The sequence below is a fragment of the Lates calcarifer genome, linkage group LG5 (assembly GCF_001640805.2).
Source record: "Lates calcarifer isolate ASB-BC8 linkage group LG5, TLL_Latcal_v3, whole genome shotgun sequence".
NCBI classification, from domain to species: Eukaryota; Metazoa; Chordata; class Actinopteri; family Centropomidae; genus Lates; species Lates calcarifer.
The window spans coordinates 23,738,818-23,755,449 of record NC_066837.1 but is presented as its reverse complement, the minus strand read 5'-3'; the positions used below and the strand labels follow the sequence as shown (position 1 = coordinate 23,755,449).

At 42.8% G+C, this 16,632-nt stretch overlaps 1 protein-coding gene across 7 annotated transcripts; it reads right to left on the bottom strand.

Moving 5' to 3' along the window:
* Positions 1-63: 63 nt before the first annotated feature.
* Positions 64-15,955, bottom strand: marf1 (meiosis regulator and mRNA stability factor 1). Of its 7 annotated transcripts, none has more exons than XM_018664740.2 (27): positions 15,867-15,955; positions 15,028-15,238; positions 13,239-14,135; positions 12,905-13,067; positions 12,455-12,669; positions 12,209-12,326; positions 11,944-12,116; positions 11,119-11,637; positions 9,654-9,808; positions 9,336-9,497; positions 9,018-9,207; positions 8,642-8,820; positions 8,400-8,480; positions 8,020-8,259; positions 7,750-7,869; positions 7,468-7,646; positions 7,069-7,289; positions 6,760-6,902; positions 6,481-6,614; positions 5,806-6,008; positions 5,293-5,520; positions 4,573-4,812; positions 4,241-4,492; positions 3,963-4,023; positions 3,754-3,858; positions 3,435-3,602; positions 64-3,071 (listed from the first exon to the last, which is right to left on the bottom strand). In XM_018664740.2, exons 2-27 carry the CDS (start codon positions 15,181-15,183, stop codon positions 2,860-2,862), a joined length of 5,514 nt encoding a protein of 1,837 aa, XP_018520256.1. In that variant the 5' UTR covers positions 15,184-15,238; positions 15,867-15,955; the 3' UTR covers positions 64-2,859. The 7 variants fall into 7 exon arrangements, with proteins under 7 accessions (XP_018520256.1, XP_018520259.1, XP_018520260.1 ...); XM_018664743.2 differs by having other exon boundaries at positions 3,435-3,590; XM_018664744.2 differs by having other exon boundaries at positions 3,435-3,554.
* Positions 15,956-16,632: the final 677 nt, after the last annotated feature.

Below are 16,632 nucleotides of genomic sequence, written 5' to 3'. Positions count from 1 at the left end.
TTTTGTTTTGCAACAAGATTCCTTCAAATCAACCATAAAAACTCATAAGAGACAAGGCAGACATGATGCTTGTGAAATTTATTAACGGAAATCTTTTTGGTCCCTTCAACAATGTTAGACTGTTACAGCGACTTCTGGTGACAGGGAGTGATGGGGGTGGTGGTGGGGTGGGTAACATGTAGAAAGGACACATCAGTGAGACGACTGTTGAACAGGTAAACAAAAAAATAATCACAAGGCAGGAGTTTTAAGGACACTGCAGTGATGACTAAAGGAGGTTCCATGAAATTATTCTTGAATGGTAGATTGCAGGACTGCAGAACTGTCATGCAACGTAAAAACTGATTAAGCAAGACAAAGTGACGTAGAGCTATATCCAACAAATAAACAAAGACACTATGACAAATACTTTTTCAAATCCTCCCAAAACGTTTAATTACTTCACATGTATTTCATGAACCAAAACTATGCAGAAGTGCATATTTTGACAGGAACAATAGCTTCTCACTGATGTAACCAAACGACAAGAGAAGGCTTACACAGGGAAGTTAAAATATACATCTGAGTTAGTTGCCACTGCTGTACTCTGAGGAGTGCTACGGATTGCTCAGATACACAAAAAGTAAATCTAATCCATTTTCCATCATTAGCAATTCTAAATTATGTATTATTCTGAAGTGCTCATTCCTTCATCTAACAGGTTTTCAGACAGTCAGTAAAACATCTGAGGAGAGACAAATCATAACAGCCCTAATTAAAAACATTTTGATTGGTGTTTCAGACATGTCGGAGAGTTGGCAGGTGTAATCTCTCAGCATTAAAAGCTTTGCACACCAAGTCAAAATCAAGTCTGACAAGGGAAACTCGTGGTATAGCACTGCTAAACACTGAAACTGCACAGAAACTGTTTAATTAAATGGGCTCTTGCCCATTCTTTGAACAGCGGCACCTGGGTCGTGCTAAACTTTGCAGACAGCTGACATTAGTTGGTGGCAATTCAGCAGCCAGCTGTCTTGTAAACACAGACAGAGGAAAATGGAGAAAACCCAACACACATCAGTAAGTAAAAACTCTTAAGTGGGATGTGAGGGATGGGGAGGTACGATGGCGATTCCTTTGGCACCGCGGCAGATACAAGCCATTGTAAAAGCCCGGCAGATTCCAGAGAGCCGCAGAGGGTCCTCTGTGTATATGTCACAGTCTGTTTAGGAGGCTCCTCAGAGCCCGCCCCATGCTGCTCCACAAACAGCCTATCGCCTCCTGCCCCATCTCTTTTCCCTAAAAACTTACAACCATTCACCTTGTCATTAAAAATCAAAAACTCAGGAGCGCTCACTGCTCTCCTCAAACTCATCAACTCAGACGGTGTGGACACCACCACTGGTACAGCGCCTGCTGGCAACAAGGTTGACTCAAAAAACCTTGAGCATTTCTGTGGCAACTGAAAGGGTGACGCCAACTCTAAGATCCTTAAAACATGGTGGAAATAAAAGACTGATCTTAAAGAATGTCATTACTGGTTACCGTCTGCTCCTCCTGGGCTTACACAATGCATAAACTCATTTATGCACACCATGCACATTTCACATCACCTACTCGAGTGTAAACCACATATAGACCGACAAAATATAGCTAAGAGAACACAAACACACTGGCTGCTGGCTAAAGACAAACAATCACGGTATATGTCAGTTCCTGCTGCCTAAGCACACACCTGGCTGGAGTATTTCAGAGCCACCTTCTCTCTTTCAGGCCGGCATTAGTGGCCTCGGAGAGATGAGCCAAAATCTTTGCTGTAAATTAAGTCAAAATACTACAGGAATGAAAATTCCTGAGAGCAGTGCTTGCTGCAATATCAATCAAAACCTTTAGATCCAAACTTTAACCATTCAAAGATTGTTAGCTTCCATTAAAATGGACCCTATCTGAACAGTTAACACTGGTTTTGTCTTCAGTTCCATCATTGAATTGCCATCAAATACACCACATTTAGGCCAAACTCTTCCACAGACTACTAAATACTCTGCATAATGTAAAAAGAACTGAAAATACTGTCCATTAGATACAAAAGATGAGAATATACCTCAAAGACACTTTGATGTTGCCTCTTTAGAAATTGTCAGAGACAGACAGTTTGGTTGACATGTCTGGGGTTACCTACAAAGTAAAATCTCCAAAATTTGAAATCAGTTCAAAAATGAGTGAATGTCATAAATGAAATTTTCTGTTTTTTGGGGGGTACAGTGAGGAAGTAATTATGAAGGTTTCTCACTATGGTTCATGAACAAAACATCTCTACAAACCTTCAGTTATTTGTCAATCTTTTAAACTGAGAATGTGGGAAACTAAATTCCTTGGATTCTATACAGCATTTCTCCCATTGTTAACTAATACTTTAAACAGTGACAACTAACTCAGCTTCATTCATTGGCTGCAAGACAGCGAGTGTTTCGACATGGCATGGCTTCTAAACTGAAGATGCACATTCGTGGAATTATAAATTAACTTCCCTTGGGATGAAATCAAACAGTCACAGTAGATGAATTTGGCAAATTAAATAATTGCAGAAAATCTGCAAGAAAAATCACAGCTTGGTGAGCATCACTGGGAGAACACACTGATTGTGAGATAACCAAACAAAGAGGACAAAGATGGTGGACAAGTGATAAAGACGAAAGCAGAAGGATGCAACAGCCTGTCTGGATGTGAGGGGATAATACCAATGCTCTTCTGGGGTCATTTCTGTGTAGTGCGTTTAGTGTAGCCACTCAACTCTTCTATTGAGAGTTACACTGTATGTGAGCTAGTATTGCTTTGAGTGTATGAGACTGGACGTGTGTGTGTGTGTGTGCGAGAGGATCACAGGCCTGCAGTGAAGGAGAAGTTGGCAGCTAGCTTGTATTTGCTGCGTGTGGCTCTTCTGCTGGGACTATCCATGGATAAGGGGGTCTTTGTGTTGGGGGCTGTTGGAGGTTTGGTGAGTGCAGAGTCTTCTGTGCTGCCGGGCTGCCCAGGTGGATCAGATGTGCTGCCGGTGACTGCTGCAGCTGCCACTTCAGGTTCATCACTCTCTGAAATTACACGAGGGCAGACTGAACTCACACTTCATCAGAGACAGGAAAGGTGTCATACAAGTGTGATGTACTCATTAAACTGTATTTTTGTTCTCTGTGTAATTTCTTGCTTTTTAAATTGACATCTTTCTTGAAAACCAGAAAGAAGTGCACATATTTGTTCCAAGGCCACATAACCCTCCAGTTTGGTATTTTGCAAATAGGTAAATCTCAATTTTTAAATCATCATCTTGCTTTACAGGGGTGAAAAAAAAAAAAAAAAAAATCAGTTTAACCTGCAATACCAGCCCAATCTATTAGCTGATTTGGGTTTAAATGCATAAATACAAAATACATGGAGCTTGAGACATTAAAACTGACCTGTTGGTGGTGGACTTTTCTCCTCGAAGTGAATCAGGTCAGCCTGCTGGAGGAGAACGGGGTCTGGGTGAAGCTGAGGTGACGGTAAGCAGGAAGGAACGGGACCACACAGCAGGTCCACTGGGGAGGTCAGACACAGCAGCTCTGATTCTGCAGCTAAATCACCACCTGGCAGGTTAAACATAGATCTGGACTTTACTTCACCCATATTTTAACTAAAATGTTAACATTTTACATAACTATTACAACTTGACTATATTTTCTAAACACTATACAAATAAACTAAATCTTGAGCAGTCTATATAAAGCCTTGTGTTACCTGGACTCTGGGCTCCAGAAGTTGCGTTGCTAATGGGACTGTCTCTTGGGCTTTCTGTGTTGTCTCCTGGCTGAGGACTGCTGGGGACTGAGGAGCTTGTCCTTGCTGAACACAACACACACAGATTCAGTGTCATCTCATGAAATCAATTCATTGGCTTGACTTTAATAAATGCAACAGTCTGTGAAAAAGATGCCCATCGCCTTTACCTTTCATATCGTTCTTTAAAACGATAATCCTCTTATGGCCGTGCCCTTTGATCCACACCACCTGACGACAACATACCCCAAAACAATCAGACACAAAATGTACAGGAATGAGAAACAATAATTGTGTAAGATTTATGATACAGCTTTAGGTCTTCCAAGATGACTGATGATGAGTATTGAGTTCTTAAGTAGCACTACTATCACAAAAGGAAGTTTTACACTTCTTTCTGGAGAAGTGACATTGTCAACAAAGAAGTATCTGCTGAAATTAATCCCACCTGTGGAATGGCGCTGAGCAGCTCATCAGTGCTAGCGTATCCATAGGAGCGTGGTTCAAGGCTGCAGCCTGTAAATTTGGTGTAAGCTCCCTGGAACTCAGTCAGGAAGATCTGGTTGTAATGGTAGGTGTGAAGCAGGGCACGTATGTTGCGGGCAAACTGGTAAAGTCTGGTCAGCCTCACCCACTCCTCACCATGACCAGTGGCAGTGTTGCCAACTTTACAGTTTTCATCAACTTCCTCATAATACAGCTGTTAAAGGGGAAAAACCAAAACACTGTCAGTTCTGCCTGTGGGAGTAAAGGTACAGAAAACCAACTCCTTCTACTCACCTCCACAAGGTAGGGCAGACTCTTGAGTAACTCGCTGAGGGAGAGGAACCCATATTCACATGGGTTGAGTGGGGCTCCGTGGACAGTCAGGTAATGCTGGCTCAGCTCTTCCACCTTCAGACCCCTGGTGACCTGCTCCTCTTCTTGGGACATGAGCAGAGCCAGTAGTTGGGATGTCAGCGACCGTAGAGACTTCCTGTTGATCAATTGCAACTCCCGACCCTCTGAGCCATCCACCACCTTGAAACGGAAAAAAAAGGTTTATTGATAGTTTAGTAGTGTATAATAGAGAACGCTAGTCCTTACTGAGTGAGAGCATTTCTTAGATTTTTCCCATGTATATTAATCAGCATCAATAGTTTTTATTGAAACTGTTTTAGAGAGGTGTTGATTCAACTGCATGATCGTTTTGGAGACTGTAGTTCATATGATAGAATACATTTCAACAGCAGCACGAACTACATTCTCCGTAATAATGTTGCAGCTGAATCTCAAACGGTTTCAATAAAAACTGACCATTATCACCTTCAAGAGGGGAGGATTTATTGCAGGACTGTTGGATAGGAGTGCTTTAAGTTTTAGTAAGATGTACCTAATAAACTGGTAACTAACTTATAACAAATTGTAAACAACATAATTTCCAGGTCAGATCCACTTTCATTTTGGGGTATTTTGTGAAACACACAGGGGAAAAAAACAAACCGTGGAGTTGTTCCTTACCTTGACAACATGGCAGAGTTTGGTCAGCAGAGCTGGCAGGGAGCTGGCGTCGTAGTCCTGCAGGCGTAGACCATAACCAAAGGTCTTGCTGTATTCTGTGAGCAGCTGGCTGACAGGAAGGCTGGAGTTTTTCTGAGCCCGCAGCAGCTTGACCAGCTGAGCTGCCAAGGCCTTGATACGCTCTACCTCTGTCAGAGTCAACACTTTCTCCTCACCACACTCCAACACCTGCCACAGGTTGGATTCAATTTGACTTAGTGAGTCAGTTTAAAAAAGCAAACAGAAATTACTCAAAAACACTGTGAGCTGTCACTGTCCAGGACTGCCATATTCTTTTTGATTACACCACATGGTGGGGCTATTGTTACACACCAGATTCACTTGTATACCCAACCTCAATACACCTTATCCTTGTGTATGGAGGGCAATAAAATTCCTTATAGCTGACAGGTGAGACATCAAGCACCACAAGGCATTATACTGTACACAAATACACACATCTTCCTCACTCACCATCAGTACGTCAGGGATTGCCTCAAAGAGTTCAATGAGCTTGGTGAAGCCGTAGTAGCTGAGCTTACACTGACGACCAAAGTGATGGTGATAGGTGGGGATGAACTTGCTGAAGGGCATTCGGCAGTGAGGCTGGTGACGAAGCAGGTCTACCACCTCCTTCGCAAACTGCTTGGTGCGCTCCATTTCCTCCACAGTACGCTCTGAGGGCGAATAAAGGGATAAATTATTTGTTCAGAAGCCCTCATGCTGTAATCAGAGGTTTTTATCTTTGATTAGCTTCATAACACATTTCACAATATACACATTTACTCCCAACAAAGGACATACTACTGTTATTATTGCTACCATTCTGATTTGTAATACTATTTAGGTAATCTGTTTTTTGTAATCGCACAATTTGACAGCTGAGCACAGATGGCACTGGATCTCAAGCAATCAGATTGTTCTTACACACATCCATTTTAATAAATAAACCAAAACACTTAATTGAAAGTAAAACATAAAGATGAACATAACTGAACCGTTGCAAAACTGTGTGGACAGAGCTATGGCAGGTACAACAGTTTGTTGTTAAACTAAGACACAGCTCTTTAATAGAGGTGACTGACAATTCATACTCACCTTCATTTTCAGTTACAAAAAAAGTGTTTTTAATACCTAGTTTATACTGACCTCTTTTGGGAACAGAGATGATGGTGTCTGTAGCCTGGTGTGTTATAGTAATGGTGGTGTCAGGGATCTCAGTCAGCAGGTCCATCAGGTCACATATCCCATAGTCGATAATCCTCCAATCTCTGGAGAAGCACCTGATACACAAGGTAGAGAATATACATGACATTACATTACATACTGATGATCCAAACTCTTTCTGGATAATCAGTTTTTTCCAGCCTCTACAGAACACAGACAACGTGAAGGCATCATCTACAGCTCTGAGCAATGTTGACTGACCAGTGGTATGCCTGCATGAAGTCCTTGATTGCCACTTGTTTGCTGGCTTGAAATTTGAGCAGTTTGAGAAGGTCTTGGGTGAAGCGCTTCACTTGAGCACGATGGGTCAAGGTCAGTAAACGCTTGGTACCCATGCCCAAGATCTGTAGGTAAAGAAAGAAAATGTAAAAAATGTTATGTTATGTTTTTTTAAATTATTTTTCAAGTACAATTAGGATTGGTGAAGAGGTAAATCTTGCATGGCATTACATTACATTATATTATATTCAAAATGTAACAATCATATACCATCCTCATTATCCTCACTACCTGCAGAACATGTGGCACAGCCTCCAGCAGCTCCAGCAGTTTGGAGTAACCATAGTCAGAGACACGGCACTGCTTGGCAAAGTGGTGGTGGTATGAGGGTATGAATTTGCTGATGGGCATGATGCAGGAAGGCTGACTCTTCAACAGGTCAATAATCTCTCGGCTGAACTGAATGAGCTGAGGGTTGCCCACTGGACTTTTGCAGCGCTGAATCCACAGCTCTATATGAGAAAGAAAAACGTATTTAAAATGTGTGAGTTATGTATATCGTGGATAGATAGATAGATAGACAGATAGATAGCACTTTGTAGGTATGGAACAGGAGCAGGACATTAACAGATCTGAGATAAAATGTCAATAACCTCAAACAAAACTGTGAAATGTTGCAAATGTTCCTACCAGAGTTTGGTGCTGGTGGTTTGTTGTGGATCCACTTGATGACCTTGAAGCCATTCTGAGCTGTGACTATTGTGATACTGGGGACACAGGTAATGAGGTGCTCCAGGGGAACACCACCTTCCAGTGTCTCATTGCCTAGCTGCAGTGGGCTGAATTTTGCTGCATAGCAGTCTGGAAAACTAAACGGAAAATATACTATATTATTGACTTTATTTAGAATGTGTGAAACGTGGTTTGATATAAGCAACAAACATATACAGGGCTTAAAGAGCTGGTTGTCACCTGAGTAGTGGAAGGGTGCCCTCATGTGACTGCAACAGGCTGTGGACCTCAGAGGCTAAGGTGCTCAGAGACATCACAACAAATGGAATTTTATAGGAGTCAGGGTCAAAGTCAGCCTCACTACAAAAAGACAGATAAGACACATAATTGAACCTGAAAACATGTGTGACAGTCAGTTCAAGTTGTATAGTTTACATAATGGTACTCGCCAATGCCGTATACTGACCCTACTATGTGCGTTTTTATGACATTCTTCTAACTGTTGGTTACCTGAAGTCCTGCTGTGTATAGTGTTGTCTGCAGACAGGTTCATGGTACTCAAGCTCTTCAAAAACCACGGGACTGCCGCTGGCAGATGAGGAGCCCTCCTGGGACTGGGAGGATCCCAGTGGACTCTGACGGATTTGGCTGCTGGGCAGAAGGCATACAAGCCTTGAGCCTCCCTGTTCCCGCACTGCCACCACCTCTGGTAGCCTGTATAGATCCCCAACCACTAGCTTACGGGAATATCTGGAAATGGGACAAAAGAGCATATACTTTGGCAACGCAGACTACTTTGTAATGCATAAAATGCCATACTCCAGGTAAAAAATGTGTACTAGTAAATTTACTAAAGTTTGATTGCCATAAGTTGAAAACCAGTTACTTACTTTTTCTCATAGATCTCAGTGAACTTGAATAGGGGAAGACAGTTGGCTGGTGCATCCTGAAGAATGCTTATGATCTCTGTGCTGTATAATGACAAAGCAGAAATTTATCACCAAAATCCAAACCAGAAAAGCTGAGGAAAAGCATATTCAGAACTCTGAAAATTTCATAAACTTGTAATGTCAGAGACAAAGCAAGCCATGATATTAACCAAGACTTGAGTGCAACTCAACACAAACTGTACCTGAGCATGGCAAGAGATTTGCTGCAGCCACCAGTGATCAGAGACACCTGAATGCGTTTGCCTCCGATCTTATAACGGTGCAGGCCACTGACGGCACTGATGGCCTGCTGTAGGGACAACATCTGAACTGTGGCCTTCAACTGATAGTCAGTGTGGGGGCTAAGCTCCACTGCTTTCACCTTGACAAAACAAGTCACACCCCAAAGAGAAGTTTTGAGACAGAGATTAATCTGATTTCAAACAGAAATATCTGCAAACAATCTTTCAACAAAAACGAAACATTCTATCTTAAGAGACTCAGCTGTCAAACAAGAAAATACGAGCATATCTGAACTATACATTAATCAGTATAATAACTACATTAACAATAACTTACCCGTCCATATCTGGAAAAGGTGTCATGCAGTGTCTGCTGCAGATCCTTGCGGGACATTCTGTAGTCCAGGTTACCCACCTGGACCTCTGCCCCCTCTGAGAATGGCTCAGGTGGACCTTCAGGACACGGACTGCGAGGGGCAGCAAGCAGAGGTGAGGAGCGGCTGGACAGGCAGGGAGACGCACTCCTACTGTTGGAGAAGTTCAAAATATTAATTAACATTCCACCTAATAATATGGAAATCTGTAGATTATCATTATCATTATCAGGCTTTATATTCTGTAGGCCATTTTAGTCAAACATGAGTGAATTGGTCACCTGGAGGACCAGGAGCCCTGGGAGAGGACAAGAGGACTGAAGCTCCTGTGCAGGTTCAGTTTGCTGAATGCTGAGGGTGTGCTAATCTGGAATTCCCCTGAGCTCCTCTCCCCTTGTTCCACAGGTGATTCAGTCACGCTGCGAGGATTGGAGCCCTCTCTTCTACGTGGACAGGCAAAAAAAGGAGAGGTATGTGTGCAAGGGCAATAATTTGCAAGAAAAAGGATATGTAGGTCATTATCAAAGGAGTTTTTTTATCTAGTTATGGGATTCCATTCATTTCAGTATAATGTCCCCTTCCCCTGTGTCTGTATGTACCTTCTCCTGTACATTGATTCTCCAGTAAGGACAGGTTTGGACAGCTGCTCCAGGGCCCCTGTCTCACCATTACTATGGGGGGAAGAGGAAGCAGCACGTCCTTTGTCCAGTTGGTGGAAGCCCATTCTGGACTTGCCCTCCAAACTACCCAGCTCCTGGATCACACAGACAGCAAATGTTGATATATGTTAACTGGCTGGCTTCTGGTGATGTCCTTGTGTGCATGCAGGCGCAGGAGGCAGGATGAGGAGTTCAATTTGTTAGTGCATATGAAAACAAGCTGAATGGAAAAAGCTAATGAATGGCATGATAAGGTTTTCTAAAGATTTACTAGGGGTGTGCTTTTAAAATTGATAACTAGAAAGCACAGAACAGTAGCAAACATCAGCTGATTATTATGATTGATGATATGCATCTTAGCTCTATGGAACTTATTGCTTTGTGAGTGCATTATTTAAGGAATCCGTTGAACTTAATGATCTGTATTATTCACAATGAGAGCTGCTCTGGTTAAACAGTACTATGACAAGAATGCTGAGACACCCAAGGCCAAACTTTAACAGCCAACAGGACTGCCATTTATGACAGCTGCAGAAATGGCTTTATAACAGAGAAATCTGTGATAGTTATATAGTCTGTGTCATCATGCTGTAAATGACAAGGACTGTGCATCAGGCGCTAGTACACAGTTGATAATACAGCCACGAGACTGTGCTTTGCCTGTAAATGTTTTCATAATCATAAGTCAGAAATAAGATAGAAATGTTACTACTGTTCTGTTTATGTCTGTTTGTGTCTGTGTGTATTAGTCATGTGGACCTCTAATCTAGTTACTTTAATATTCTTAGTGTTTTCATATTTAAATGATATTGGATAACCTCCACACTCAAATTTCTCTTTACTCTGGAAACTACAGAGAAAAGCTTAATTCCTATTTTCAGTCTATCTATACAGTAATCCATCTGCGGATCATTTTTCTCCAGTCTGCCGCACTGGCTTGTTTGGTTACATTCAAGCAAGAAAAAGCCAAGTCATTCCAGCCACCAGAGGTCAATTTTTTCACAGCAAAGAACTGCATGGGCCACAACTAAACAGATGCATGGAGCAGACTTTGGACAGAACACAGAAACTGCTACTCACATGAAGTAGTATATCAGCACTGATATACAGGACAAAATACAGTTGGAGAAAGGCATACAAGCTGAGGGCTAAGTCATGCATTAATATGATGAATGACCAATTAACATGCAGGACAACAGGGGACACATGAAGCACTACCAACAAATAATACATGCTAGCACAGGCAGACAAATAAAGCCAGCAGCCACAAGCTCAGCGGTTAGTGTCAAAGCAGCAATTAGAAAGACACTGGCGGGGGGAAGCTACTGTGATTTACAAAGCAGCCCAGACAAGGATAGATGGCAATGGAGGTTAAGGGGAAGCAGGCACTGACGAGTCTGCTGACCTGACGGGGCTTGGCTGGAGCACCACCGGGAGGCCCACTGCACCCCCTCCTGGGGCTGTAGGGCCTTTCAGGCACTGGGCCAGGGGTGTGGCATGGGCGGGTTGCTCGCCGTGGCCTCCTGGGTGACCTGGGCTTCTCCAGGGGCAGAAAAGAGAAGGAGGATATAGATGGGGGAGGGGCGAACATTGAATCCTGGGTTTGATAGGGCTGGGGCAGAGCCTGAGGCAAGTGATGGGGCTGAGACTGAAGCTCAGGCTCAGGACTTGCATCGTCTCTGGGCCGTGGGGAGAAGGAGAGGCTGATTCGGCGGCCAAACACATCCTCATTTTCCATTCGCTTGCGGGCACGCGCAGCTGCCTCAGGGCTGCCAAAACGCAGGACTGCTGTGCCCTGGGACATGCCCAGCACTTTGCCACCACAGTTGTCAGACAGGCGGCGGAGCCTGAGCTTCACAGCGTTCCGCAGGCTCTTGTCACAGTTGACAGGGAGGTTGTGCACATAAAGGAGGTTGAAACTGGGCTGAGGGAGGGGAGGAAGAGACAGCGCGCCTGTCTGGTTTGTATAATTTACAAAAAAAATTACAGCAGTAGTCTTCCTTTTATTGGAGAAACAATTTGGAGAATGGCTGAGAATGCTACAGATTAGAAAAAATGACCCCTAAAATAAATTCAAATTCACATTCCAACTGCCTCTCTCTGTCCTCTTGATCCACACTAAAATGAGATTCTGCTTGATTTCTTTTGCCAGCATGAACTTACCTTATGTAAACAGACAATAGGACCAAAATGACTTTTTAAGTCTGAATGCAGCATTTTTGAAGCCTACCTGTGCTTTGACAAGCATTCGTGGTGGCAGATTAGCTGTGATCTCCTGAAAGGCCACGTGGCGGTTGGCGTGTTGCAGAAGGGCTGAAGATGTGTGGTTGCCATGGACCAGGATTACCTGGAAACCATGGCGATGACGCAGGTCGCTCAACTCACTTGCAAAATTCACATCCGCTGATAACAATGAAAGAATAACACTTGTTAACTCAAAATCCTTTGTGGTAGCAAGAGTGTGGTTGATTAATGTGAATCTGAGCTGAACTTACAGGATACTAGTATAACAGTCGCAGGTGCAGTGTGGGTCTCAGCAAAGCGTCGTAGGCTTTGGCGAAGTTTGTCATCCGCAGCATTCTTGGCTGTGGCGTTGATATGTGCAACAGTAACCTGATGAAGCAAAATTATGTTTCCACTTCATTAGTGGTAGATAACATTTCAATCAGGGTATGTGTGACACCTATTATTTGTAACAGTTTAACCATGAAAATCCCTATACTAGATATTACTGTTGGTACCTGGCAGTTGTTGAGCTCTTGGATGACAGCTTTACTCTCCTTGCTGATATCACAGACACAAATGAACTCTGCCTCACGATGACCCTGGAAGAAACGGCTGCGAATACGCTGGACCACAGCTCCAGCAGAGCGTCCACTGGGAACACTGCAGTTCTCAATGTCCCAGAAGACACCCACTGGAGGGATGTTCTCAGGACCATTGTTCTCTGGCGAACCTGACAGACAATAAACAATCATTTTAAACATGCTTACCTGTTTTACAGTAACAGCTTCAAATTAATTGTTTAATTATTGTTGTAGTTAATTTGGATGGAAGAATATTTCATATCCACTTTATTCAAATTCTGCCATTTTCAATTGTCCAATCAAGGTCGTCAAGACCAATCTGATATAAATTCAATAAATAATATGTACGCAGGGATACAAAATTGTGTTGTAGCGCCCACTAACCATACTTCTGGCCAATCTTGCTAAGGCTGGTCGATGGCATGAGCATCATGCCGTCAGAGGAGGTGCCACAGCCATTGCAGATGGGGATGGGAATAGGAGCAGTCTGGGGAACAGGAACATTGGGCCACACCTTGTCTGACTCTGCTGCCAGACCATTTATTGGCTGTAAAGATGCACAAATGAATACAACTGACAGGGAAAACAGACATAAAACTAAGTATGCAAATGCATGTTGTAACAACACAAATACAAAACCTCAGTCTCAGTTTACATGACTGGGGTCATCCACACAAATACAAAGAAAGCCACAGTGCATAAAGAGAACTGTACCAACCTTCAAAAAGCACTCTTGGCAGTAGTGTGCCCCCTTCACACAAACCGTGCGTTCTACATTTAGGTGCATAGGATTAGAGCAGAAGTGTGCTGAAGTGGTTGTAGTAGTGATGGTGGTGGTGGTCGGGTGTTCACCGGGTGTGCTTCTCTGGGATCTTCTGGCTGGGCTGCAGTCCACACCACAGGTGTAGTAGCCAGAAGAAGCCAGGCAAGAGCCATGCAATGGTGCAGGTAGAGAAGAAACAGAGGGGAGAGAGGAAGCCAAAGGGGCTGGAGAGGGAAACAGCCTGGGTTGACTGCATGGAAGAGGTGCAGATGGGCAGGTGTGAAGAAGCCCTGAGCAGCAGGGGAGGTAGGGATGTGATGAAACAGGCTGAGAGGTAGCGACAGAAGAGGCCAGCTGAGATTTGTAACTAAGACTGAGCAATGGATCAAAAGCTTCACCTCCACTTGCACAGCTCAGGTTATTTTTATACTGATGAACAGATGAGGCTACAGAGCAAGACCCAGACCTGCCAATACTGCTGCTGCTGCTGCTGCTGATGGGTGCTCCCAGAGAGCCCGGGGCAATATAGAGAGAGACCACACCAGCAATGCTGCTACTGCCACCAACAACACCTTCGCCACCTAATAACCCATAGCCATCTGTGCTGCAATAGTCACAGTGAGTGCAAATGCTTACTTTGGGGCTAGCCCCCTCATGTTGCTGCTGTTGTGGATGCTGTTGATGGGAACCTTGTGTAAGCTGAGGAGGGGGCAAGCAGGGATGAGGCAAAGGGAGAGGGGCCAGAGAGAAGTGCTGGGATGATTGGGAGGAGGAAATATGGTGTGGAGGGGGAGGAGGAGGAGGGACATCTTTCAATTCCAGAATGGCCTTTCTGCTCTCCATGTAATTGCTCTGAAAAATAAAAGGAAACCGTTATCTCACATCAGTTCTGTGGATTATTTTGGTTGGTTTGGAAATGTATTTATGTGAAAACAAATATTGAAATATAAAATATTAATAATCTATTTGCACAGCACACTAACAGCAGGAGATAAATGTTGTGCACGAAACAGTGGTCATGGAGGAGGCAGAACCCAACTCCAGTGTTCTCCACCCTCAACCAAGCTGTGTCATCACTACTAACTGGCTGAACATGTCATCTTTACTTGACTACAAACACCATTGTTAAAATTCTCAATGTCCAGCTTTCAGTCGTTTTGTTGCCATGTACAAGCTGCTAAAGTTCAGAGTTTACTTCTTGTTTTCCGTTTACTTTCACCTCACAGATAGTCCAAACTTCAAACAAATATCAATATAAGGAAATACTTTTTGCTGTTTTTGCTGTTCTGTCACAGGGTAAAACACTGCCATTATGTTAGCATTGCACAGTTGCTATATAATATGGAAATTCCCCAGTTTATTTAAGGCTTTTCAAAATTGACATATATACACTGATAACCAATATTTCTACAGCAAATACAAGTTTTCTTTATTCTATAATGTTAAAATTAATTCCAGGGAAATGAGAATAATCTAGGAACGAGAACAGCCTGAACCACTGCTCTGTGTCACAACAACAAACACACATCAATCCTGTCATACTGTATACATGTTATATAATAGACAATAATTTACATAAATGGACTGTTGCCCAGAAATGGTTCTCTGACAACGCACCCGATCCATTTTAATGTTTCATTCCAAGTTTCAGGATACAGACTGATGCAACCTCCTCGACTCTGCTCTGTGTTGGTGTGTAGTCAATGCATAAAGTTATCTAGACCTCATACAGATAAATACCTACTTCTTTATCTGTGTGATGAGGGGCGGTTGTCTCAGTGGTGGAGAAGCAGTCTTTGAGTTTCCATAGCAGGGTTGAAGCCTCTGTTTTGGGGTGAATGAGCCATGGGAAGGGACTAGAGCTGCATATGGATCTCTCCTTTCCCAGTCCTTCCATCATACAACCCAGAGAGATCTTTCATCATACTTTCATCTCTCTTCTCTCTCATTCTTTCCTATTAAGAGGAATCGAACGTTAAATTTACACGGAGTAGTTTCGCTTACATCACCTCTTAATGACCCGTTGGCCAGGTCCTTTTAGTTCACACTGCTGAAAGACACTAAAACATCTGTGAAAAGTCCTCATGTATGAAAGCACAGATCTGGACGCGAAAGCGCCTATAATTCAACACAGCTTCGTAACGTCAGTTTAAAATCAATAAAGGGAACCATAACGTTCACTAACTTGCCAAGTACAGACTGTTTAACTTAAGCTAACACACGCCAGTTATGTTTAACCAAAGCGAACCTAACCGAGGTTACGTTACCAACATGCACCTAGCTTGACGTCGTTTTCTGACTGCATTGAGTGTATTAACTATTGTTTACGGTGAAATTAACTGGCTAATTTAATTAGCTTTAGGCTGCTACTGAGCTCATGTAATGTTAACTGTTTGGCTGGAGCTAGCGTTACATTTAAGCTAACAACAGGCACCATTAACGTTACTTAGCTTGTTTAGCGGACAGATAGCTACTCCCAAGTGCTGCCGCTCATTATTTTTTGTTTCTATAGCAGAAATTTATGAGCCAGTTTCTCCTCTGGTAATGGCAAACAATTTTCAGAACAGTTGATTGTTTAGATACCTGAGAAGGTCTCGTCTTTCACATCTTCCTCAAAAGACCATTCCCCTCTGTCTGTCTCCCTAGAAACCCGCACCTTTTTGTAACCTACGTCTGCCAGAAAGCTAGCGCAGCTGTCGCAAATGTTATTGTAACGTGAGAGAATTTCTAAAATAGGGACGTAGAGGGGGGTTTATTTATGGTTGATTGAAGATTAATTGATTGTTGGGACCTGTGAGTTGAATAGTTTGGTATTTACAAAAATATTTAGATGTTTTTTCACTTCACGCCATAATTGCAATACACTAAACAATATCTATTTTAGTTAATTTAAATTTGTAATATTGATTTTGTGAGCATTTGTACACTGAATTACACTTATGCGACTGTGTTCTGATCAATATGACTATGACAATATGTTTATTTAGCCTCTTTACCATTATTTCATGTGAAATATTTACTGATAGACACACTTCCAGTATATTTTCAGGTTAAAATGACTGTGTAGTTCTGACTCACTTTACTCGGTGACATTAGTTTTTCTAAGGTTATCACTTTCAGCATTTGTTTGAATGGGCAGCAGCACTGCCTTTGCATCTCTGAAATGGACCGTTTGCCATTTAAATTGGTGCTAGAAAGTAACTCAGTGTATTTCCGTACTATGCCTCTTTATACTGCTCCACAACATACAACAACATACTCCACAAACAAACAAATAATGTAGCCTACTCTTCACACCACTACATTTGACAACTGGTTATGTTTCTTTTCAGATAACGATTTTCATTCA

Excerpts from the sequence above, each read along its gene's own strand:
- marf1 (XM_018664740.2), bottom strand. The coding sequence starts at position 15,183 with ATGATGGAAGGACTGGGAAAGGAGAGATCCATATGCAGCTCTAGTCCC. Across the intron at positions 12,117-12,208 it reads GACTGTTATACTAGTATCCT|CGGATGTGAATTTTGCAAGT; the intron begins GTAAGTTCAGCT and ends CATTGTTATCAG. Across the intron at positions 6,615-6,759 it reads TTCATGCAGGCATACCACTG|GTGCTTCTCCAGAGATTGGA; the intron begins GTCAGTCAACAT and ends CTTGTGTATCAG.